This window comes from Terrapene carolina, unplaced genomic scaffold, assembly GCF_002925995.2.
Source record: "Terrapene carolina triunguis isolate 2854851 unplaced genomic scaffold, T_m_triunguis-2.0 Scaffold1018, whole genome shotgun sequence".
Classification (NCBI taxonomy): domain Eukaryota; kingdom Metazoa; phylum Chordata; order Testudines; family Emydidae; genus Terrapene; species Terrapene triunguis.
Genome location: NW_020665369.1, coordinates 540,223 through 566,991, shown reverse-complemented (window position 1 = coordinate 566,991; position 26,769 = coordinate 540,223). Strand labels below are relative to the sequence as shown.

The following is a 26,769-nucleotide window of genomic DNA, read 5'->3' as shown; positions in this document are numbered from 1 at the left end:
CACAATACAGGAGGAGATTCTGCCCATCCAAATGTTACCAATGGAGTATTTTGTCGGTTTAGCTCAGACTACACCAGGCGCGTTCGAGCGGCTCGGGCGGGCCATTGCGGGGACCGCGCAGCTGCTCTATGCGCCTCAGGTAGAACGCGGATTGTACTAGTCTTGGACGGGGTGGGGGGAAGGGAGAGGTTCTTCAGTATTTATCGAAAGGGAAATGCAACGATTGGGTTCGCCCGACTCGAGAGGTGGTGGAGAGGACGTCACACAGAAAGAGAACGAGAGCCCCGTGTCCAATCAGCACGCGCGCTAGCCCAGCCAGACGAAAGGTTCTAGTGTCGAATCAGGAAACGCGGAGCCGCTTGTGTCACAGACAGATATATGTCTACTCACCCAATCAGCGTGTGCTCAACCTGATAGCGCTGACGTCGAAAGGGGCGGGAGTGGAGAGAGCGCGCGCGCGCTGCGCGGCTTTCCGTTACCGCTGGCGCGCGCGTGTGTAGCAAGCGTGAAGGGTCGCGCGCGGGGGAAGCGAAGTCGCGAGACCGAGAGCAGCGCGAAGCAGTTTCCCGCTTTGCCCTTCGGCCCGAACCGCGAACGTGAGGCGGAGGCGCCATCGTAGCCCTCACCGGCCGCGGAGAGAGGCTCCGCCCGGACCCGTCAGGGGGGCGAGCGCAGCGTCGGGCCCGAAGCGCTGTAGGCCGCTGTCGGCGGAGCTCACACAGACTCCGCCGGCTCGGCCGGGCCCCGCGCGCTCAGGATGTCGGCGCAGGCCCAGATGCGCGCCATGCTGGACCAGCTCATGGGCACGTCCCGGGACGGTAAGTGCCACCCGGCCGGGGGGCGGGGCTGCTGCCCCCTGCGGTCACAGCCGGGGCAACGGTTGGGAACAGCGAGCGAGCTAGGCTGGTAGCGATGATTGGCAGGACGAGCGCCAGCTTTCCCCTGCCACTCGGGGCGGGGCTAGGGGGTTAAAGGGCGGCGGCGGCGCACAGGGCCGGTCGGAGGCGGTTACACCCTGTGTGAGGGGCGCGGGCGGGGCGGGACTGGACTGGCCCTACTGCGGGCCCCTAGTGGCTACGGCGAGCTCTTGCCGCAGCTCGCCGGGGTCGCGGCGCCGCTTCCGCCGCCGCAAGAACCGGGCTGCGAGTCTGTAATGAAACCCCCATTGCCCGCGGCCCCGCCCGTCTTAGCTCGAGCCCTGCAGCCGCGGGTTCTCTGGTCAGGTGGTGGAAAAATCCATCCTTCGTCTTGCGGGTCGGCGCAGGCCTGTCTTCCGGGCCGGCAGAGTCCGCGACCAGCCAGGGGAGCACGCCGCCCTCCGAGCCGCCCGACGCGCACAGCAGAGGACACCCCCCGCCAAGTCACAGATAAACACTTGTAAATCCTTCCTCATAACTCATGGTACTGAGACACCGCAGTTTGCCTTGTTCGGACAGGAGAAATTAGCCTTTCAAATCGTCAGGTGCAGAGCCATGGTGGGAGGTGTAATAGTCTGTCCGAGGCAAGTCTGACCCAAACCATCATTTCAATCAACAGGCGGGAATGATGATCACTTTTGAAAGTGAGAATAAAGTTAATACAATTTACTCCAGCGGGGCTGAGGCATCGCCATTAGAGCTGTTCAGAAAGTAAGATGGGTAAAAGAGAAGATTAATGTATGCAGGCTGATCCTACAGGAGATAGACTAGACCATAGAAGGACCTTTCCAGTGCTACTGTTTGACATTCTTGCTATTCAGTTTTCCTTTTATTTAAACAACTTATTAATAACAAGCTGACACAACATTGCATTGTCATTGAGACATAGTTTAGATATTTTAAATGTTATATGCAATACTGTTGAGAATGTATCAGACAGAGCATTAGCTTGACCTTCAGGCCACATTGGCAAATCTTGCCTGTTTTCCCAGACTCTTTCTGACAACGGTATATTGATTGAGAAATGATTGCATAGGGGCTCAGCTTTTAAGCATTTCTCATTAATGCTGTTTGTCTAAAAAAAAAAGTGGATTGGTAGTAGAGTATGCCATAATTTAAAAAAACAGTGCTGTGATGGTAGCATAAAACTGGATTAATTAACACAGCTATGACTAGAGTGAAACTGTTCTGGAGGTGTGGAAAATTAAGTCATATTTAATACAACTACGTAAAGATTTACAAATGAAGATGCTTTAAATATAGGCAACTAAATAAGTGGTCTGATTTTTCAGAGGTGCTGAAGTAAATGAAAGCTGCAGATTTAGGTGCCTAACTTTAGGTACTTAAATTTGAAAATGTTGCCCACTTTATTGCTCCTTTTGAACCTTTCCCAGCTTCTAGTAAACTGAGGCTAGGGACACCATCCCTTAGTTTAAGTAGTACTAATTTAGAGAGAAGGCAGAGGTTATATATCTATAATACATATAACATCCTGGGGGAAAATGAAGGTATATCAAGCATATCTCTTGGCATAGTAAATTATGGAAATACATTTTTGCATAGTGTTAAGTAAAACAGTCTCTTCCTGAATTTAGTGGTATGTATGTTATGGTAACTTTGAAAATTCTGTTTCATATTTTCTTTTTTTAGCGCTGGAAATACATATCTCACAGTCTTGTTACATATCTGTTAATTTACTTGCATGCCTTCTTTTCCTTTGCATATGCTGTTTTCAATCTCAAAACAGTAATTGGGATGAGAGGATGAGCATCCAATTCTAACTTGAGTACTTCAAAACTTGCTAATAAAAGGGGGAGTGTGGGAGGCCCTCAGGTTGATAACACTTAGCCCTGAGCTTATTAAATTGACTTTTTTTGTACATTCGATAGACACAGTTCTTTTAAAGGGTTTAACAAGAAGCAGTGTCAGACTTGTACTACTGTTAGGTAGTAGCTTTGTCCTGACAGTAAGCACTCTTTACTATTTTTAAACTGAAATATATTTGAAAATAAAGACCTTTAACTAAAATTGGCAGTGACCATGTATGCTCAGTGTCAGGATGTTAAGACCAGTTTTCATTTTGCTTTACTACTGCTTACTAACAGAACTCTAGTATTTACTTAGTAGGCAGTAACATTTTATTTAAATGTTAAATAGTTCAATATTAAGACAAGGTAGAAACTTGTCTTCCAATCTCTTATTGATCTGTCATTCCCATCCCGCACAACATGTTGTTGAGATTACTTCATTTAGTACTTGCAGGAAGTACAAATTTAAGTTTTTAATTATTTTCAACATTTCACATATGTGCTTGTGATCTTGTAAACACTCAGTATAAGGTATTGAGCAAATGGAGCCTGACTTCTTTCTAAGGTGAAGTGACATAGCAAGTTGTAGTCATATAGTTCAGGATATGGCATTTATTTTGTATGCAAATAATCTGACAGATGATGATATAAAGTCAAAGTTGAGTAGTCTGATGAGGCTTATATGAGGAAAATCTGGGATTTTAAAAAAAATTAAGTGATGTAGAAGAAACTATTAAAATGAGTTGAATAAAGTAATCTTTACAGCTATATAGGTTACTTGTCTAGTTTTAGATCATGAGCATTTATAAGAACTGGAATCTAAGTGGAAGCAGAGTACAGACTAAGATGTGGAATTGTCTGTTAATGGAAAACAAAACCTTCTCTAAACATAACATCTGTTAGGATTCTCACCACCTCAGCATGAGACACTCAGGACTTCTTAAGCTCTTGAATACATTTAGTCCATATGTACATCATTGGTGGGGAGACTAGGCTAGCAGTTCTAGTGCTGGGTGCATGCCATCCTATTTAGTTTAACCATTGCCTTTGGAGCATTCAGTTCAATTACTGAACTGTGGTCCGCAAAGGACCTCTCCAGTCATTGCTCCAGCTCTTTTCCCCTGACTCCTGGAAACACACACAATATTTCGTAGTAAAGTCTTTGGCTTCCATTCTGGTCCAAGTCTCTTAAATTTTGCCTTTTGCACCAGCTGTATCAACACTTCAATCAATGCTTACCCATGGTCTTTCCCTATTTGTCTATCTGCACTTCAACACCTCTGAAGCAGCTTTGCCTGTGTCTCATATTTTAGGCACCTGTTGTTTAGTGTCAGTGCCAGTGGTTTTCTTGGAATTTGGAGCCTGTCTTTAGCACCCTGGCATTTGTGGTGCATCTGCAGTGCTCTGGTGCATCATTTGAGCCTCATATCTCCTGGTGGTATATTTGGTTTTTTTTCTGAAGGACATATAGGGAGCCAGGAAGACCACTCACAAGCTTCATACCACATCCTTGCAACAGGACTATTAATGACAAATGAGCATATTGGTTGCATTGTCTGCGCATAGAGTCAACCACAATGTTAAGGAGTGCCAGATATATTGGCAGATGTCACCTTGGGCTCTAAGAAAACATGAAGAATGTCTCTAATGCATCCTCCAGGCAACTCCAGAAACTCATGTACATCTGACATGAGTCTGGGCCAGAGTGCTTCAAAGGGTAAATCTTCAAGGCAGAAGCCTCAGTTAGCTGAGACATCTGAGTCGTTTGACTTTGTGTCTCTGTCTGCCAGTCCTTTTGGCTCAAATGTAGCACTTCTGTGATCAGCTCAGTGAAGCAGCCTAGTCATTGAAGTGTCCCACATCATCACCTTGGAATACAAGTACCCTACAAGCCTTGTCTCCGCCATACGCTGGAAACCTCAGTTTTTTGAAGTCCGTGATACTGAGCTCCAGTCAACTCATGAAGTATTAGAAGAAAATCAGTAGCTCTCTGACATATTGCTGATGCCAGACTTCAGTCAAGATGTCTCAAACTCTATCTATGCTCATGTTCTTGAGGTGGAGTTGGTGATTCAGTGATCCATTATATGTTTGGATTTGATATCCAATACAGAATGGACAGCAAGCTCTTCAGCCTCAATCACCTCTGATCCAAGACATACATTATCACTAAATCAGTCATTGAATTCCAATATGCAGATGACTGGGCCCTGTGTGCCCACTCGGAAGACTATCTTAAAAAAAATCTGAGGCCTACAACCAACTCGGCCTCTCACACAACATCAAGAAAATGAAAGTATTCCTCCAACAGGCTCTGCATCACCAGGATCCTGCTCCCGTAATTCAGATCAATGAAGAGACCCTGGAGAACGTCAAGCACTCCCTTTACCTTGGTAGCTATCTATCACAGAAAGCTGACATTAACAAGGAAATTCAACACCGCCTTCCATGCACCAGTGCAGCTTTCGGATGCTTGAGAAAACATGTCTTCAAAGATTGTGACATCAAGAATTAAACCAAGCTTCTTGTGTACCAGGCCGTTTTTATCCCAGCTCTCTTGTATTGTGCTGAAACCTGAGCCATGTACAGTGGACGCCTCAAGGTTCTTGAATGATACCATCAATGGTGCATCCGCAAGATCTTCCGAATCAAGTGGGATGACTGACACATCTATGTCCATGTTCTGTCCCAAGCCAAAACCTCCAGCATTGAAGCTTTGATCATCCACCACCAACTCCATTGGTCTGGTTATGTTCTTCAAATGCCAGAAAATGAACTCCCAAAGCAAGTCATGTTCCTACAACTGAGCCATGGCCAACAGACGAGGGCTGGGCAAAGAAAACACTTCAAAGACACCCTCAAAGCCAACATGAAGAAGTATTGACATAAACTCCTGGGAAACTCAAGCCCTCGACTGACCAAAATGGAAAAGGACCTTGTGGCAAGGACCCCAGTATTTTGAGATCCAACTGAGACAACAGGAATTGGGTAAACAGGAAAGGAGGAAAGAATGTGCTGCAGCCCAACTCAACAATCCAGATCTACCCCTTCCATTGGGAAATGTCTGTCCCGGTTGTGACAAGATCTGTGGATCCTGGATTGGTCTCATTAGCCACTTGCAGATCCACCAGTGATAACTGGTGATCATTTTATGGATGACAGTCATTCTCAAACTCCAAGGGATCGCTGATGACATATGTTTGCCAAACCAGCCAGATCACTGCAGATCCTCTGTGAGGCTACCATGAGGTCTCTAGTACCAGCTTCAAACCATTTCTTTATCCCTGGGTTGTGAACAAATCAGAGTTCTCTGTGTAGGTGGGTATGTTTTGTATTGTGGCTAGTGCTCTCAGTGCACAAAAGTTCCAGCTTTGACACTACAGCTTCAGGTATCTCTTGCACTTGGGGCTACAAGAAAGTTGGTGCTTTCCAAGGCAGTTTCATGGTCACCTTGAACACATGCATTCTGAGAGTTGTTCAATGCAGCTACAAGTTCAGGTTTTCAGAAAACTATCCAGATCGCTTCTCCTCTGTCCTTACCCTACTGAGAATATGTTCATGCACCTTATCAGGAAGAGATGCTGCAAGAAATCTAGTACTTCCTGACAGAGCCAGTGAGCCCATGTTCTTAGTTGCTACCCTGAACGGGGGGGTCAAATACGTACCTAGATACACAGTTGTGGCCGTTGCTTTGTAGTATCCATGGTGCATGTCCACATGTGACAACCTCAGTGGACCCTGAAATCCCAGAGAAAACAAGTGTCATAGGGTCTCTCTCACATTGTATTCCGGTAACTGCCAATTCAACGCAAACCATCCTGGGGAAGCCCTTTTCCATATATTTGATTATTAAAATGTTCTTGTAAATTTTCCTTGAGAGGGACTAAAGTCCTTGCAAACTCCAACAACTTTGGAAATTTTTTGTTTAGAATTGATTCAATAATTTTTATGAAGACCATGTCAAAGTTGTTGGATATGTTTTGTGTTGCTGTGACGTGGCTGGTGTGAACTAGATAGTCATGTCAAACCTCACTGAATCCAAGGCAAGTTTGTCTCCCCTGCCTCTCTTAAATATTTGGCTCACAGACATCTTCATCGTTCTTTCTCCAGCTGTTCGCAAAACATTACTCCTTGGATTCAGCTATCAAGGGGGAATTACGTTTTGGTTTCTTTGCGCTACAGAATTTGTTTACAGAGTAGGGAATAACAAACTCTTCTGTCCTGAAAAGTTTTTTGTTTCATTTTAGGATATCCCGTATCTGAGTTGGCTGATTTTGAGGTTTTTATACTTTTTTTTAATGCTGTCTGTGTTTTGTTTGAGAGTAGAAGGCATTTAACCCCTCCCTTGTGTATTTAATTTTGTTTTTATAAACCTGCCTGGTCACATTATTGGTTCTGGACTTAGTGTTGTGTGTTGCAGCCTTGCTGTCTTGGGACATCCCATGTATACCTCTACCCCTATATAATGCGACCCGATATAACATGAATTCGGATATAATGCGGTGAAGCAGTGCTCGGGCGGTGGGGCTGCGCACTCCGGCGGATCAAAGCAAGTTCGATATAACGCGGTAAGATTTTTTTTGGCTCCCGAGGACAGCGTGTTATCGGGGTAGAGGTGTACTTTTTACTCTCCAGGAATGAGAATCTTGTTGGATGGCATCTTTAGAGAAGCGATAATTCCGGACATGCAATTCTTTTCTGAAGCTGTAATTCCAACAGGATTCTTCTCACCTGCCCACTGCTTCCTCAGAGTTTGGAGGGTTTTTTTTTTATTGAAGTGATCTTTGCTTTTTGCAGCTTAATTTTATTTCACTTCTTAATGCAGATCTTTAACATCAGGTGACTTGTTTCTTTTGGGAGGTTTACGTCCTTTGTAATTGGGAACTGATGGGAAGGTTCCCAGGGCAGTGATCATACTCAGTGACTGACATACATCTGCCATTGGGGGAGTGAGCTGCTGACTTGTGCTTAGCCCTGCTGCTGCTGCCTTTTAAATAAACAAACATAAAAAATGTTCAAGAACTTATCTTTGCCAGTCTCAGGCTGCAGAGTTGAGACCTAGGATTGAAGATCCTGTTGGAACAACATCTCTATAAAAATAAATTGGTAGCTTCTTGCCTCTTGGGACGAGCATGGGAATAATGTTCCTTCTTGATACATTGCATGTTCAGAAGTAAATTTTAAGTGAACTGTTTGTGACTGTGGCATATAGCTGTCAATTTTATATTGCCGCAGTGTAAATAGTATGAGGGATTCTGCACTTAGAATATATTATTCCTATTAATATATTATGGTAAAGACAGTGTGGTAGGTATTAAACAGATGTAAACTTTTGGTGTGTAAGTTAGGAGGAAAAAGCCTAATCTGTCTTCGTAAATATAGCTTAATACAGAAAAAAACTAAGAGCTTGATCCTGCCCTCCAAATGCAAAGACACATTGCCATTGGGGGGGAGGGATAGCTCAGTGGTTTGAGCATTGGCCTGCTAAACCCAGGGTTGAGAGTTCAATCCTTGAGGGGGCTACTTAGGGATCTGGGGCAAAATCAGTACTTGGTTCTGCTAGTGAAGGCAGGGGGCTGGACTTGATGACCTTTCGGGGTCCCTTCCAGCTGAAAGAGAGAGAGAGAGAGACACACACACACGCACACACATTGTGTTTGGTTGCATTGCACTTGTGCCTTGGTATTAGAGTTTAAGGTTTAGCACTAACTGGTAATTCCTGCTAGAATATATGATTCTAAAATGGAAGGAATAACTTGCTGTTCATAGTATGTTACAATATTGTGAACAAGAGATGGATTGAAATGAAACTAGTCTGTAGTTAGTTATTGCAAAAGATGGTTGAAATATACAAACTCGTTGCCAAAATCAGCAGTCAAAATGTACTGTAAATTCCTTCAAGCATGAACTGAAGGAACATGGTGGATGTTCACAGCAAAGTTTGATTTTTGGAGGGTGTTTAAAATGACTTGTTCTTACGAGGATCAATCTTGAGAGCTTACAGGTACTAAGTGTGCTCTTGGCCCTTAAATTTTCTTTAAAACTCAGCAGTATAATTTGGTCTTAGCTGTTGACTTTTGTTGCTTTTTAGTCAACATTTTTTTTATTTAATGTAGTAAAACAGTTTTCTAAAATGACTGTTGCATTATTACTGCCATTGTTTGGGGTCTGGTCTCCTCCTGATGTGTGTGTTAATACTAACAGTGGTGTTGTGTGCATGCATCTCAAGAAATGAGATGGTTAAGCATAGAAGCATCCTTGACAATTGGCTTTTTTCCTGAATAGCTTCATTCCTGTTTAAAGTTCTTCTCCCGCTCACCCCTAGTGTAATACATCACAGAAATATGGTTTGGGTCAGATATCTTGAATAAAACTGAAGCTGTTGTTTCTTTAGGTGAATTAAATCAATCCTTTTGAGTTTCCATTATAAATCCACTGTCAATCAACATAAACAAATAACAAATAAAATCCAATTGGGAGCACTGAAATGGGTCATAATATAATAGATGCTGATTGCTGTAACACATTAATAAATTACTGTTTTACATTTTTAATATGTGTAAGCCCTGAAGATCAACCATGTAATACTCTGTAGGGGCAAGGTTAAGAATAGGGTTGGTCATTTGACTAGTCCAAAAATAATTGACAATATCTGACCTGTCAATTGACCAATATCAAAAGCAGTCAAATATTTTAAAAAACTAATTTATTAGAATAGTAACAAAAAAAGATTAAGGCGTTATGGTCTCCAGTAGGCTTCGCCTCAATACATATGCCTTAATTACAAAAAAATAAGTTACTTAACTGAGTTATTTTATCTCAGAAAAATGTGAAACACAATGGAATCAAGGTTTAAAAAAAAAAGGCAGCATGGTGCAATCAAAAAGTTAGGCTACTGCTTACAAAGGGATAGGTTTAATTAATTGTATTTAATCAGTTAGGATAATTTAAAACACTTTAAAATTATTACTAATTGCATTTAGATTTTTTCCCTTGTGAAAACACAAGGTTATATTCATAAATATTTCATAGGTTTGTTTAGTGACTGTTTTCATATGGTAAAATATTAAAGTGAATGCTGTGGCTGCTTAATTAAATCCAATCAGACAAAGAGGAATATTCGTTTTGATTAGTAGAACTCTTGTGAACCTTGGCTTATTCACACCCAAATCACTCGGTTATTGGAAAACTCTGGAAGGAACATCTGCTATTGCATTACAAAAATAATTCTCAAAAGGTTTCTCCCTTTGCAGCAGAGTGAGCCCCAGGCATTTGGTGGTTTCTTGTCTTTCTCCCTTCTCACACACGTTACCCAGCAAAGGCACATACAAAATGGGTCCTCACCTTATCCTAGCAGAAGGTCATCAGTGGGTTAGGAGCAAACTACATCTGTGACTGCATCTTCATCTATGACCTGCCAAGACATCTGTGCAGCTTTGGGATAGCACCAATTCACAGAACGCTTGAGACAGAGTATTTTTATTCAAGGGGATCTGGCTGTGGAATGAGCTCTCAGATGAACTAACTTAGAACTTAACAGTCTTTAGGGCATGTTACAAGAGCCTTCTCTTTGAGAAAGCTTTTCTATGATAACAGCAGAGTCGATTTAAAAAAAATCCAAATATATATTAAACCAGTCTTGTAGAACCAGGGGAAAAAAGAACAGAATGCTATATGCAGATCTAACTTACCCAGGAAACATTTGTGAAGACCTAATACAGAATCCATAAATAGTGACTAGAATGTAAATGTGGAACAGGTTCCTAAAGCTGTTGTCATTCATGCGTTCATTTTTGTAGCTACCTCTGTTTTCTCTGTATTGTCCCATCCCTTCTTCCTAAATCTCACATGCTATGTAAATGGAAAGGCATAAGAGACTGAGTACATTGCTGCTGTACAATCAGCAGTTGATTGTGGCAAAGGTACAAAGAATGCTCCTTCTGGAGCTTAGTAACATATCTGAAAACACTCCTATCTCCGTAGGCTTGAGGAACATAAGTCCTTTAGCTACTCCCCAGTCTCAATATCCCTCTCAGTAGTTCTAGTAGGCCATCAGCTGTTGGTTTTTTTTTTTTTTTTTTTAACACTAGTTGGTTTGTTCATTTGTTTTTATGTACAAGAATCTTTACAGTCAACATGTATTTCTAGATGCTGTGTTGAAATTGCTGGCAGAGTCTATTCTATACAAACTGAACAATCTGGCCCCTTGTTTTATTTATAAAGGTTCAATGTATCTTTGCCTGCCTACTTCAATCTGCAAGGGAGTGTCAGAAAGGCCCCGCATTCGCCGAGCCGTGAGTTATCACTAACTTTTCAGATGTGTTAATGAATGTGGAACAAACGCAGTTATGTGTTTTTAAAAAAAAAAATGGACCCCCAAAAAAACCTTTTACTGCAGTAGCAGGCGTGATTGAATAAGGGATTATTCTAAATTTTTAGTTTTACAAATAACCTATTAAAACTGAAGACTTAGCCTCTAGAAAACCTATTGTTGAACTGCTCCGAAGCTGTTCTAGCCTGTGAATTACTGGTTTTAAGATTGTGTTGCATCCTACAGGCAAATTAAGTGTGTCTTGTTCTGAAAATTTTCAGTTGTTTAACAACTTGAATGAAGTTCAGCCCATCTGAAAATGTTACGTTTTAGTTTCCTATGCATAGCAGTGATATTTTAAAATGAGATTACATAATAGAATGAAGGACATTACCATTTTATTCGTATAGTTAACAAATGGATTGGGCTTGTTGAACCATTTCATAGATTTAAAATTCTCAGATGTTTCAGGTTTATTAGAAAGGAGACGTGACTACATTCATAACTGCAAAATTTATCCACCCTCTTTAAAGTACTTTGGTAATGGGATGGGAAAAAGTTGCAAACTGAACTCATTGTACTTTTTCTCCAACAGCTGTCCTTGCTTCAGTAATTCACCAGTAGGTTTTCATTTAATAGTGATGTTAGGAGGTTATTGTATTTTAATGAGTAGATAGACACCCTGTGAGATTTTGAGATGTTTTATAACTCCTGTATCTCTACAGGAAAAAAATCTTTGAGTGACCTCACTTCCAGAAATGGAATAGTGGCTGTTCCATTATGACTTTTTAAGGAAAACAAATCCTGCAATAAAAAACCCCTCAATAATTGGTTATTTGGAACTGAACTATCCAACCTTGTTCACAGATGGGATTTTTTTAAACTTGCAATTGGACCTCATTGTGTGGTAAGCTGGTTGATGCTTCTGCTGTGATGTAGGAGCTACACCATTATGAAAATAGAATTAAAATGCTTCCAGCTCAGCAACATGCAGCAGATGGGGTCTATGACATGGGGGTTGCAAGCTTCTGTAAAAGTAATGTTACATATAGGCAATGTCTATTTGTATGATTGGTTCTTTCAGGTTTCTAATCACTTCATCCATTCTTTTGCCCTCTATTTACCCTGCCCCACCAGAAGTAAGGGGATGCTTTGCATCCAAGAAGAAAGTAATGGAAGAAATGGCAGATGGTGTTCAGTGGAGGCTCTAAGTGTGTATTATTACATGTTTGTAAGATTGTTATATGCTAACTGCCAAGTACAAATCCATTATGGTAGCTTACACAAAATCTGGAACAGACACCTATATAGCATCTTACATTGATGCTATCCTAGCAAAGTGTTTTTACCTAATACACTGCTTTTTCAATAAAAAATATATTAAAAATACTTGAAAAAGTGGAAGCTTATAATTACATTTAAACAGCAGCATATAGTATGTAAAAAAATTTAATACATAGTTAATGTTTGGGTATGGATTCATTAAAGGGTACTTAATCCTTTAAATTTTAGCTTCCATTAGGGTTTCTTTGTTCATTTTGGGGTAAAGGAATTGTTAACACTTTGAACATAAAACTTGCAAAAGCAGGCTGGCTTCTCCATTTGTCTAACCTGGAGTGTCTTCATTTCTATATTTCAGGGGATACTACCCGTCAGCGAATCAAATTCAGTGATGACCGAGTGTGCAAGAGCCACCTCCTAAACTGCTGCCCTCATGATGTCCTCTCTGGAACTGTATGTAACTTAATCCTGTATTTTGTTTACAGAAACAATAACAGAAATCCATTCTTCTGTTTCAATCTTAATTATGCCTGCAATATACCTCTTTTTGACATTTAAGTTAACTTGACAATTTTTTGAAAATATCCGCCTTGGGTTTTCCTCTAGTGTTGTGGGATAGTTTGGCCAACTTTGTACATAGCCAAAGTGTGTGTGTGCGCGCGCGTAAATAATCCTTACAAAAACTTCTCATCCATGGGTTCTGTGCTAACATTTCTGATATATGATACAGATATGCACCTATGTTCTTTGAGTCACCTCTGTTTCATTGGAAAGGTTATAGAGAAGGAATGAATGGTTGAATATTAAATATTTTATAATAGAAGCTATGATGTCAATTGTGCATGAAGTCTCATGTAGACAAAGTACTGCTTTCCATTGTAGGATCCACTAAATGGCCTCTCCTTCCAGGTATTCTGCCATTTCTGCTGATGTTGGAGGAGGTTAACAAAAAAAATCCTTCTTGAAAATAAATAAATAAATCCTAGATACCATCACCACCTGTTCTGGCACATCAACAGCTCTGCTTGTTATCCTGTTTTGGGTTGTTGGGTTTTTTTTTTTTATTTTATTTTTTTGCCTCCGTATGCTGAGCCAGAAGTTCCTCTGCTTACTCTTTCCTGGCTGGATTTTTTTGCTGTCTTCTTTCCCCTTTATAACTGTTAAATATTGAAGGATAGCAGAAGGGCTCCTTTAGCCTGGTGGATTTCTGCAGAATTTCCCCAGTGCTAGAAGTAGTAGAAGTATTATGACTCAGAGTGATAATCAAAGGGTGTGCCACACGTAGGCAGTCCCCTCCTCCTATTCAGTAGCAGTGCTGGAAAAGGCTTTGGGGGGAGGCCATTTGAGGCAGAACCTGAATTTTTTTTTATTTTTTTTTCTTCATATTTCTTCAATTTTCTATGCCTTCTCTTTTCATCATTAAACATGTCCTTCAGAGAAATTTTCCTAAATGGAGCTTGGAAACAACATAAGGACTTGTTGGAAGACAGAAGAACTTGAAATTAGTAGACTTGATGGATGATTTACCTGTCCCTCAGTGTATTTCCCAGGTAGCCATGGTGGCTGGTTCAGTTTACCTTCATTCCTAAGAGATGGCCATAGAACCTTTCCGGGCCCTTCTCCACAGTATTCTCAGGTGCACAAAGGGCTCACAGAACACACATACACAGATTTCCCCATTAGTAATCCTTGCGTTCTCTGTACTTGTGATCTAGGAGTTGCAGCTCTGTCCCTCCCTTCTCTGCAGTGGCCTTTACAAAAGCAGAGAGATAAGAGAATGAGAGAGAAATCGAGGAGAAGGAAAAAGGGCAAAATAAATAAGTTATGGGTCTGAGTTGGAGGATTTAGCTTTTCTCTTAAAAGTGTGGAAGGTAGTGGATTCTAAGCAGCTGAACCTAGAACTGAGAGGGCCATTTACAGAGCACATCTTTAGCTTCACCAGATTACACAGACATTTGTGTTCCAACTCTTTCCTCATTTCCTAAAACAGACTCTTCCTTACTTTAGCATAACAAGGATTTTTGTCCTGATTTGGAAGAGCATTGTTATTTCTACAGTGAGCTCAACAGCCCTGCACTCCCCTTCACCTCCAAACCTTCTGAAAATGTAATGCAGTTGATCCCCCAAGTCACTGACTCACTTCAAGCGTCATTCCTTTTTAGTCATGTTCAGCACCCAGACTTTCTGTAGCACTCCAGGAATACCGTGGCTAATACACTTCTCCTTATTCTCAAATCTTTCTGTGTGCTAGCAGGTTAGAAAATGATGATGGTCTATGTATAACCAATTGTATTGCTCCACCTTTACCCTCTCCTTAATTCATTATTGTAGGAAATATGGAGAAAGGGAGCATGGGGGAGTTAGTATCTGTTGATTGATTGATTTTCTGCAAGGCTGTCCATGATGTAATATGATTCTCTGCAGATCCCTTTTAGTATCAGTAGCTGGGAGAAGTATGTGGGCCATAACAATACAACATTCAGATGCGTTGTTAAACACTAAATTGATCAGAAAATTTTCCCCCTTGCCTCTCCCCCCCCCCCCCCCCCCCCCAATCTCTAAAAGGTTGTTCTGACAAGCACCTTCCTGGTTTCCACTAATCTACAGATGAGCTTCAGAGTCCTATACTGATCATAAAAACTCCTCTTTTGGGTGTGGGCCAAACTTCCTAGTTCAAGAAGAATGAAAAAGCTTAGTCTATTTTCAAATGTGTTCATTCTCACTTTCTCACTAAGTGCATCGAAGGCTTCTACCTTGTTCTGGACCTCCCTACTCTAAATGTTGTATTGTTAGATTATTTCATAGAATCATAGAATATCAGGGTTGGAAGGGACCTCAGGAGGTCATCTAGTCCAACCCCCTGCTCAAAGCAGGACCAATTCCCAACTAAATCAATTCATGTCGAGTTCATATCTCTTCTAACCAAGGCACCTCAGGAGAAACCAGTCCCCTCAAGACATATCTCCATATTCCTAAATATTTTTATCAGCAACCCTTTTTCCACCTCATTCAAAGGGAATCCTCAAGATACAGAGAGTCTCCCATAGTGTAGCTCTGAATCCAACGAAAAACTGAGTAACTTATTCTCTTCATTAGGAGCAATTGGAAAGGAATCCCCAGAGGCAAGCCTTTATGTGACTTATCCTGTGTCCTGCTATTTACTGAGAAGCCTTCTTTAAGAGCAGGAGTTCAAACGAACTTTCTCATGGTTCTGGGGAAATGGCCATTTCAGGAAGCTTACAGCACCATTAAAAGGGGAACATAAAAACTTCTAGTTTGTCTGAGCAATCTTTGCCCTTGAGAAATGTCTCCATGAGATTCTGTAGAATGTTATTACTGTCCATAGGAAAATCATGTTATAGCTGACTTCTGGGGAAGAATCAAGAAAGGGTTATCGAACCTCGAGTCCATCAGAATTTTCTGGAGGAACAAATTCTCTTGGTCTCAGCAGCATATGTCCTAAGGTCAAACTTGTGCATTGACTGGTTTTTGCAGTAGAAGATTGGGAGTTCAACCACAAGGTTTTTGAGCCATGGATTCTCTAAGAAACTGCTTGATTTCCTTTAACACTTTGAAAGGACTTCACTCAACTTCTCAGGACTGTTTGGAGAGGTTGTTTTCCTAGTGCTTTCTCAGGGAGATTAACCTGTTTTGGCTGACTTTTCAGATGAAATTCCAGATGACCTTTAAAGCTTCTGTAAGTTATAAGCTGGAATTTCAAGAGAGTTCAAGTTTGTGTATTAGAAACAATGTACACAATTTCTTCTATTTCCTACTTTTGCATCCTCTTACATCTTGCTTCCTCAAAGCAGTTTCTTAGGACAGAGCTTCTGTTGGGCATTCAAAGTAGAGTAACGGAAGCTAAACAGAGTATTTTGGGCTCTGTCAAAGACATCCTTTGAACAGAGGGCAGAAGCGTTAACCATATTTTGACCCTAAAGTTCCTTATATCCTGGCCATTGTTTCAGCCAGGAGAGTGAATATCTCTCTAGTAAGTGACCCTACATGCAGACCAAGGTGGTTTTCAGACTTATTTCTGATTTTGCCCCTACAAAGACTATTTCTGCATAATTGGATGAGCACTCCAGTTTTACTAGCTGCAAACATTCAAAAATAAGTTGGACCCCGAATCATGAGTTGCTTAAAAATCATGATGTTTAAGTCTTTTATTTTTTATTTTTTAGCCTTTAGAATTCATATCTTCAAGCTTTTCTCCCCAGCCATGAGGGCAAGAAACTATTTTTTTCTTGTGAAAGCAGAGATTCTTGCATAATCAAATGATTCCAAGAACAGGTGCTTTAAATAAAAAACAAAAACCCACCAAGTATTGCTAGTCTCATGACAAAATCTTGAGAGATGGCAACACTTTAGATCACTATCCTCTTTCATTGCTAAACCTTCAAACAGGTTGGAATATCAACTTCATATTCTGTGTGTGGTTAAGGGGTATAAAACTGTATTTGGTATAAAGCCATATGGTTTAAGAAAATGATTTCAAGGCTGATCAGTAGTTTCTGAAAGGAAATAGTGCTCACTCCACCAGTGACTTGTTGGCTTTGCAAGCAGGAAGCTTCATTTGACTAAACCAATAGCCTTGAAAAGCCTTCTGGTAATCTTTTTGACAAACTACTAAGACTTAATATTTGTCTCTTACCTGCTGTTTTCATATGCAGAATCTCCTAGCCTTCTCTCAATTTTGTCTAATAAAACAAAAGCAAAGCTATATCACTTATAAATACAGTATATAAATGGTCTCACCATACATCAGATAGCTCTTGCTTTGATTGGGGAACAAGTAAAACACTCAGACGCAAGTGTATCTTCTGCTTCTGTCTTCCTCTTGTTAGAACAATGGATCTCTAAAATGTACATCTCCCTCCATATTTTTTTAGAAGGGAGTTTGTGCACTTCTGGCCATTTCCCATAACTACTGCTTAGAATGATGAATCCTACCATGGAGAAAGGATAAAACTAGTTTTCTTACCTGTCATTTCATGTTTTGTATATAGGATCTGCTACTCTGGCCAGACCCAGGATATTATGGGAGATTCTGTTGATGACTGTTGAGCTGTCACTCATCTGGGATGTGAGAGACCTGAGTTCAATTCACTGCTCTGCCTGATGTGGTGAAGGAATTTGAACTAGGGTCTCCCACAATGGCTCTCCTCATCAGGCAGAGTGGAGAATGGAACTCGTCTCCCACATCCCACGTGAGTGCGTCCTAACTACTGAGCTAAAGCTTACGAGGAAGGCTCCTCCTCTGGCTGTACCATGAATCCTTTCCTTTGCTTTTGTCAAAATGCCTGAAAGTCTAAACAATTTTTTGGGACAGAACATTTTGTTTTGACATTACTGCAATGTTTAGTGTGTTTGTTTGGTCAATATATTCATGAATAGTTTTGGTCAACCTGAAACTTCCTATTTCATTGAATAAACTATTTATCTGAAAATTTTGCCCAGCTCTAATTTGAAAGCCACTGCATGGATCTCACAGTCAGCTGTCTATATTCCATCAGAAGAAGCTGGCAAGGAGAGGGGGAAGAGGAACTTTTTTGGTATACTCTTGTTCTAGGAACAGTGGAACTAAGAGAATAGATCCTATTTGAAAAAGTTAAAATTAAGGTTAAAAAAACCACAGTGTATTCTGTCCTATGTGAATGTCTGTTTACTCAAAGCAGTCTTCAAGTCCTTTACAGGTAATACTATATCATCTGGTAAGCTGTAATATATTAGTTATCATGGGCCACAGAAAGTGACTCCATATAAAACAATGTCTGTTCTAAACCTGGTTTTGACATTTTCCTCTTTTCTCTCACAAAAACTCTTCTTTCAGATTGATATTTTGCATACTGATGCCGCCCTGCTCCTTCAATCTGACTATATGGGCACAGGGTTGATCTCGGGCATTATGAGGGTGCAGGGCTTAACCCAAACATTTCAGATTGAGGAGAATTTCTGAAAGTTTGAGATTAATTGACCCAGCTCTTTCCAGTTATGAGTCTTTCAAAATAAAAAAGTTGTGTTTCTCTCACTAACACTTGTTATATAAGATTTTTTTGACCATTTATATCTAAAGTATTTAGTCCTAAAGGCTTCAGACTTAATTTTTATGCCTTTTAAGCCCAATGAAAACTAGTACATAGGCTTAATTTTTCCTCTTTTTAAGAATTCCTAAATTCTTTAGTTTTTTTTCTCACTAGTATTACAAACTCTACACAATATTATAAGCTATAATTAGTGGTATGGAGCTTACAAGCAGCCTGCAGATGTCAGCACTGTGTTGGCCTCTGTATACTTTACAAGGTTTGCAAATCAAAACCTATACAGCTTATACATGTCTTTACAGTGTTATGTTTCAAATTTCTGTATAAATTAGTGAAATATTAGACTACAAAAATGAAAACTAAGAAAAGTTTCGGACAACTACTTAATAAAGATAAGGTCATTTCAGTTTTTATTTTATTTAAATTTTTCCGGGAACTTAGAGCTTTTTTAAGCAAAAAAACAAGTGCAAATCAGTGCAAAAAGCTATTAACAATTTTTCTGGGTAAATATTGGGGTTTATTTTGGTGGATGGAAAGATGCGGGGGGAAAGTATTCAGTAGATTGATGAATGGAATTCAAAGCATTAATGTGGTTTGCTGCAGAACTAAAATAATGCCACCTCTGAGTTTAAGAAAACAATACATCTCCAATCCCCAAATAAAACTTTTCATTTGAATAAATAGTTTACTGTTGTAGACTTAGAACTATTAGCCTATAAATATTTACATTTAATAATTGGGCCACTCCATTTGCAGTGCATACACTCAACTTGATCCTTTTCTCCTGATTTTGTTTTTTTGTTTTTTGTTTTTCTCCTGTTTTTGTTTTTAAACTTTTGAATATTTCCATGTGTTCTGAAACACAGTCTATCCAGATTTTCGCTTTCTTCCCATTTTAGTGTGTCAAATATTTAAACTGTTATCTGCTAATAACTTGAAATGTGTACGTGATGGGCATGAGATTCATCAGTACATTCAGATGTGTGCGCACTTCAGAGCTTGTGTGTGTGCCTGTTTGTTTAGAAAAGTAGAGTGAAAAATCAGAAAAAGAATAATACTTTTTGTAAAACGTTGGAATTTTTTGGTAAAAATCAGTTTAAACTGAAAATGAAGGGGCTTATACATAGGTTATAAATAATGTGTGTTCAGGAAATTATTAAAATGTTGTTTAAAAAAACACACTAAATCCTTGAAATTGAGGAAATTCACTTTTGCTTCCCTGCAATAATCTTAACTCTGCCCCATTAACATTGACCATACTTCCCTATCAGATACTCAGGCATGCCACAAAAATACTGCATGTTGTCTTGCAAAAAATCCCATATACAACTGATGAACCAGAGGCCCTGCCTCTTATGCTTCCTTTTTCATTATGGGCCAGAGAGCACCTTGTCACACATTTTGCACATTACATACGCCTACCATAAAGTACACTATGTAGGTCTGATCCTGCAAGATGCTGAGTACCTACAACATCCCTTGAAGCCATGGCACTCAACACCTTCCAGGAGGCTTGCAGGATAGGACCATATGGATAGAGGCTCCAAAGTAGCAAGATGCTTAAGTACATGGTTAACTTTGAGCACAAGTAATCCTATTGACTTTAACAGGACAACTCACGTTGTTGAAAGTTAAGTATATTCTTAAGGTTCTTGTCAAAGCTCTGGCCCATTTTAACTACATTTACTTCACCTTCCCAGTATGGTCAGACTCCAATCTCTAGATGACTGGCCAGAGCTCACACTTTAGTATTTACACAGCTGGTCTATAAAATCCTAATATTGCAGACACCCTTGCAATACTGACCTGAAATCACCCAATGTCTGATAGGGTAGGGGAGGATGGTTGCAGGCTATATCGTAGTGAAAATCTACAATGTTGTAATTGATGTATTCCGCAAGAAAGTATAGGTAGGGGAACGATTAAAGGAGTGTTGAGTGTGTGTTAATTCTGTGGAGAAACATGGAACTCTAGATGGGTATTTTAAATCTGATGCCTAACTAAAAATCTAAAGTTTTCTTTACAATACTTTTAGGTCATGAGTTTCTCCAGTTAGTAAACTCTCCCACAAAAAATAGACACTCTGTCCATTCTTGTCATAAAATAACTTAAATCATCATCAGTCTCCAGACCGTCCTATGCCTACAAGAAAATATAAGCATTGCAGAATATCCAGAAGACACACAAATTCTGGCTCTATTGGATCAAAAAAGGAAGTGAATTCCATAATTGAGGACACTTCATAAAAAGCTCCCTTTCATTTGTAGAAATGGTGCTCCCGCTTAAGTACCTCTTTTCTTCTGTACTGCCAGAGTGGAAGACAAAGGTGCGGTACCTCAGATACCAAACCATTTAAGACTTAAAGCCTTTTTTTTAAAGGCACATTGAACTTCTCCCAGAAACTTATCCGGAAGCAGTGCTGCTCCTGGAAGTATTGATGTTTTATGCTGCTACATTATGGCTGGCTCATCATACGGCCATCTGTATTGTGCAGTAGCTCCAGTTTCTGAATAGTCTCTTTGCAACCCCCTGTAGTGCTCATTATACCAAGTCTTGTCTCTAGGTGGTAAAGAAGTGAGTGATTATAGCAAGGTCTGTAACAGAAAAAAAAATCTCACTCTAACTAGATCGAGATTCTTGGAAAAGACCTGTTTAGCTACAGCTGTTAGTTAAAATTCCAAAAGCAGCTCTGTTAGTCTTTAAGGTGCCACCAGACTCCTTGTTGTTTTTGTAGATACAGACTAACACTGCTACCCCCTGATATCTGAATCATACAGTTCCAAAAGTGAATTTGGGGTACAAATGGTGGATGCTGTCATCCAGGGGTACCATACTCATCTTTCAACTGCTGTCCCCAACCCACCATCACTGCTTCAATATTGTTTTAATTAGTACTCATCAAGCTTGCCTTCCTCTGTTCTGTCTTCATAAAGACACTGAGTTTATTAATTTCATTGCACCAATGGATCTATTGTGATTGAAAAGCTGAGTATACTGAATTCAATGCGATCCATATTTCCTTACTAACTCTGATGGCCTCATGTACATGTTACACAGAAGGGGTGGCAAAACTGTTTCCTGAAAGAGCCTACGTGTAGGATCTCTTAATACAGATGAATAGTTATCTAAAACCTGACTGACTTGGAACTAGGAAATTGGAGGACTTGAAAAATTGCCATTTAATCTGCTTCCACCTTTTTGCTGACCTTTCCAGAAAAATTGAAAGTTTTACATATGTTGATAGTTGGCAAGATTTGATGACAAGCAATAGTTTCTGAAGCAAGAGCTCCATGGCAGGATGTCATTTGTCCTTAAGGAAGTTTTTTCCCATATGGATATATTGATAGCCTCCAATTCAGTATTGCCCCACTGGCCTTCACTAGCGAAGGGCTTACATCCAGTTTGCAGTGAGAGAGTTAGCAGATGCTATGGTGGAGGTGAAGAACTCTTCTTTGTCTCCTGCACTGTTCCTGCATGTGACTGCAAATACTCTATACATTTGTGATCAAATTCAGTCAGGGACTTCCAGTGCTTTAGCCATTCTGCTTGTCCTTTACCTTCCTCTGTAAACCATCATGACTTGTAAGGGTGAAGTTAAGAGGACATTTAAAGGTCACTATGTCAATGATGGAGGACAAAAGGTGGTTATGCAGTCCCAACCCTTCGATAGTGGCCTGATGGCAAACAATATACACCTCTACCGTGATATAACGCGACCCGATATAACACGAATTCGGATACAACGCGGTAAAGCAGCGCTCTGGGGGGGAGGGGCTGCGCACTCTGGTGGATCAAAGCAAGTTCGATATAACGCAGTTTCACCTATAACGCGGTAAGATTTTTTTGGCTCCCGAGGACAGCGTTATATCGGGATAGAGGTGTATTACTTCAGAGCCATCTGGAACCTCAAGTTTCATCAGCCTCTAAAGCATGGATGATCACAACATGCTCTCTGTCCCTATGGGGAAAAATGTGTTCTGACCTCAAATCACAGAAGATAAAAGATCTGTCCTGGTTAACATTTTCTTGCTCCATCTCTAGTTCCATTCCAAATACTTGACTACACTGTATCTGGCTCTGTGAGCTGATCTGCAAACAAGTTTTTACAGTGCCCTAGTTGTCACGGCACCTGACATCCATGAAAACTTAAACCTATGCAGAAGTCATTAACTTCAGTGAAGTTGCCAAACATTGTCAGCCTTGGTGCCTCAGCACAGTGAAGAATCCGATCGGTTCAGCAAAGGCCTCTTTGGTGTTTCAGAGTGACCAGTGTACCAATATTAACCCGATTCCAAGACCTGAAAATCAGATGGACACTTATAACTATCTTTAGGTCTGTAGACCTCCTACATCTGAATGTGGCTACAACAAGCACAGCCATACCTGCTGCCTGAGTTCCCTGTGTCGAGTGCGGCACAGTATACCTGGCTGAAGTCTGGTGCACCAACAACTACAATGACATCTAGCCAGGTTTTGCTTATGTCTGCAAAGTTTGGTGTAAGAACCTTTAAATCTGAATTATAGTCTCATGTCCAAAACTTTGTTTTTGATAGCTTTAGTGTTCTAATATATTAACTAAGTATAATTTGTAATTTTCCTTCTAGTCTAATCTTCTGTCTCTCAATTGGAAAATTTTCAGATTTATTTTTATCACTCCATCCCACACTGGACATATTTCAGATCTTATGTCAATATTTTCATATCACTTACTACTGCAGATCACCAGATTGAGGTAAAGTTTTGTGTACACCTGCATTGGGGCAACTCTGTCCAATGTGCTGACAAATGTAATAGTTCCCTTTTAAACCCAAGGTTTTAACTCTTAAGTGGTTATAATTTACCTCGTCCTAATTTCAACAATGCTCTAGATACGATGTGCAGTGCTTTCTGAGGCTTCAAGACAGGCATTTTCTAATGTTGATTAATTACATTTGTCAAAACATAATTCATCATTCCCCTCATAATCAAATCTTCTAATTCCAGTTTGAATAAAGAATTGGAATCTGCTAGCATGGAAAGCAGACCTGCATAATAACTTACATGGCCACTAACTCTTAGTGCAGAGGTTCTCAAACTGGGGGTCAGGACCCCTCAGGGGGTTGCAAGGTTATTACATGGGGGGGTCGTAACCTGTCAGCCTCCACCCCAAACCCCGCTTTGCCTCCAGCATTTATAATGGTGTTAAATGTATAAAAAAGTGTTTTTAATTTATAAAGGGGGTCGCACTCAGAGGCTTGCTGTGTGAAAGGGGTCACCAGTACAAAAGTTTGAGAACCACTGTCTTAGTGGCTTATTTCACTTAACAACATGATTGTCACAACGTCCTGTGTAGCAATTTTAGGGAAAACTGCAGTCCTCTTGCTCAGCTCAACAATTAAATAAAATCCTAAAGAAAAAAAAAACTTAGATTAACAAGATGAAGTGTATGTAAAGAACTAAAAACTTGTTTTTTTAACTAACCAAGAACATTTAGGGTTCTTTACTTCTCCACAAACATTTTAAAATGTTAAATTTAAACATACTTTTCACTGATGTGAGCTATTGGAGACTGTTCTCTTAATGTGAATAATTTATTCACATTTATTTATTTGTGAATAATTTATAATGCCAGTAATTTCTGAACCTCTGGCAGTACATTAGGTATCTTGTTAAAGTGAAATTGTCTTTGACAATTGGAGTCAAATATCAGGTGACTCTCAAATTTCCCCCTGCTGTTAATACTGGGCTTATTTTTTTTAAAAAATGCTTTAAACTCATTTTTATTATTTTATTTTGGTTGTAAAATCACTGTTAAACCAGAGCAGTGACATTTCCAGTCTCTGACAATATTCAAGTCTCTCCATGCATACTGACAGTTGCATGAATGAGGTCACATTTTAGCAGGATGGCCACTGCCAACAAGTGTCTTAGAAATTACAAATTATTGTTTCTTCTCAGATATTTTTCATAGTTTATTGATTAAATATTTCTCATTGTTATCTTAGATTGTTGATTTAAGGAAAATTCTACTCATTTTGTTTTTTAAAATGTTATGTGATATAGTCAAATAAATAAAGGTGTTGGTAACCTATTTTTGTTGAGTCTTAAGTATTTTCACATGGGAGAAAAAATCAGACACATCTTTGCAGAATCTCATTTTGCATAATAACATGGTGTTTTGGGTAACGCTTTGTTCCTTCTCTCAGTATGAACCGATTGGGTTATGTTTATCTTGCTTTGTCTTGCCTCCTTACAAACTCATAGGTAGCTGATTTCATTAGAACTTTATGCTTTATTATAGCTGAATTTCAAATTAGAAACAGAATTTAACTGCTAGCTGAGTGTACCCTTATGGTCACACTTTAAAAGAATTCTCTGCTCCTTGCAGGTTTTTTCTGCATAACATATAATGGGCAGTGGCTCAATCCATTTCATTTTATACCTCATTCCTTTTGCCTCTTTCCCCTTCCCACCGCATCCCTTTTAATACTACTTTAGATGAAAGATAAACTATTTAAGGGGCTGGAGTTTTTTTGTTTTAATTTTATTTTTATTTCTCAGTCTTAAGACATGCATTTAGACTGCTGGTTTGTCTTTGCTCATCACCAAAATCTTTTGAGGGAGAGGGAGATTTCATCCAGACTTTTTATTTAACCTGTCCAGTTCTAAACAACACTTCTTTGTAAGAAAGCTTAGATTGCAGAAGTTTAAAGGATGATTAAGACTAAGTCATTTATCTCCTAGTGTGGGCCAACAACTGTCACTGCAGATTATCTATTACCCAGTTAGCTGAAAACAGTGTTGCAGTGACTTGGACCTTTTAAATTGTTTAGCTAAATACCGGATGTCTATTACTTCAGTCATTTTCATGAACTATGGTTAGTGAGCATGTTTTAAACTAGGGTGGGAGATGATGGTTCTCAGGTGATACAGCACAAATAGGATCTGACTTAATGTTAGTCATTTTTCTGCTTTATTTCTTCTGACACCTGCATGCTGTCATCATTCCAAATGCCACATTATTTTTGTAGCAATACTGAAATAACATGCAGCAATACTAAAATAATCTTTTGTGAAGTTCCATAAAGAAACATGGTTCACTTTCCAATATTTTACAATTGAAAAAATCATACACACTCCACTTATAGTAATATTTCTCCTACAGATTAAGCTATATCTCTTCTCCCACTCCACCCCCAAATAATCATTTGTGTCTATTTTCAGAGGATGGACCTTGGAGAATGTCTGAAGGTGCATGACCTGGCATTAAGAGCAGATTATGAAATTGCATCCAAAGAACAAGACTTTTTCTTTGAGCTTGATGTATGTATTTTGCCTTAAAATACACTATTCTCTCTACAAACTGGTTATGCACATACAATAGATGTAACATGCTAAGTATATAGAGAAAACATAAACCTTCTCCACAAAGCTATAGATTTGGAGGGTGGGGCTCTTGCATGATTATCTAGATACTACAATAATGGTGGCATATAAATAGCTAAGCATCTAGTCTGTGGCTAGAGCTGAGTATTGTGTCTGTGGCTAGGCAGATAAGTCTCCATATCTGTTATCCCCATAATTCTGGATGTCATCCGACTGTTGCCATCAACTCCTGTCTCAAAACTGATTGTGGTTCGTTACAATGCAAATTACTCATGAGGGAATTATGCACCAAAAAAAAAAAATACAAATTATGTGCACAATATTTTAAAATTCTGCATATTTTATTTGTCAAAATAACACAATATAATCATGCCAGTTTCAATTATTTTGGTAATTTATTTTAAAATACCTGTCTACAAGTATGTCTGTAACAATACAGACAATGAAAAAGATTCAGGAAATGTTTTTTTTTGACAAATAAGTTCCTTACTAGCCATATAGTAGAACCTCAGAGTTATAAACACCAGAGTTATGAACTGACCGGTCATCCATACATCTCATTTGGAACTGGAAGTACACAGTAAGGCAGCAGAAGAGGTACCCCCTCCCAACCTCCCGCCCAAAAGGCAAACAGGATAGTATTGTGTTAAATGTAAACTACTAAAAAAAGGGGGTGGGGGGGTTAAAAAAAAAAAAAGATTTGACAAGGTAAGAAAACTGTTCTGTGCTTGTTTCATTTAAATTAAGACGGTAAAAGAAGCATTTTTCTTCTGCATAGTATAGTTTCAAAGCTGTATTAAGTCAGCGTTCCGTTGTAAACTTTTGAAAGAACAGCCATAATGTTATATTCAGAGTTACAAGCATTTCAGAGTTGCAAGCAACCTCCATTCCTGAGAGAACTCTGAGGTTCTACTGTATTAATATAGAACTTTGAGTAGTAATTCATTTAAACTAAACTACAGAAATGTGTTTCCCGCACCCATCAGAAGCAGTGCAAAGGCTTGAGGGAGTCGTGGGTAATGGAGGAACTGAGGGAGAGGGAC

General features: G+C 39.7%; 1 protein-coding gene across 5 annotated transcripts in view; it reads left to right on the top strand.

Moving 5' to 3' along the window:
- Positions 1-26,769, top strand: part of LOC112115903 (putative RNA-binding protein Luc7-like 2) — a 79,338-nt gene that overhangs the window by 14,828 nt on the left and 37,741 nt on the right. The window contains exons 1-5 of one of the 5 annotated variants that reach the window (XM_026661345.2): positions 1,384-1,401; positions 10,949-11,019; positions 12,174-12,247; positions 12,676-12,770; positions 25,565-25,663. In XM_026661345.2, the coding sequence (XP_026517130.1) occupies positions 1,399-1,401; positions 10,949-11,019; positions 12,174-12,247; positions 12,676-12,770; positions 25,565-25,663 (342 nt within the window). In that variant the 5' untranslated portion in view covers positions 1,384-1,398. Of the gene's footprint in view, positions 1-453; positions 819-1,383; positions 1,402-10,948; positions 11,020-12,173; positions 12,248-12,675; positions 12,771-25,564; positions 25,664-26,769 lie in introns of those variants that run through there. The other 4 variants (XM_026661349.2, XM_026661346.2, XM_026661348.2 and 1 more) reach the window with 4 other exon arrangements.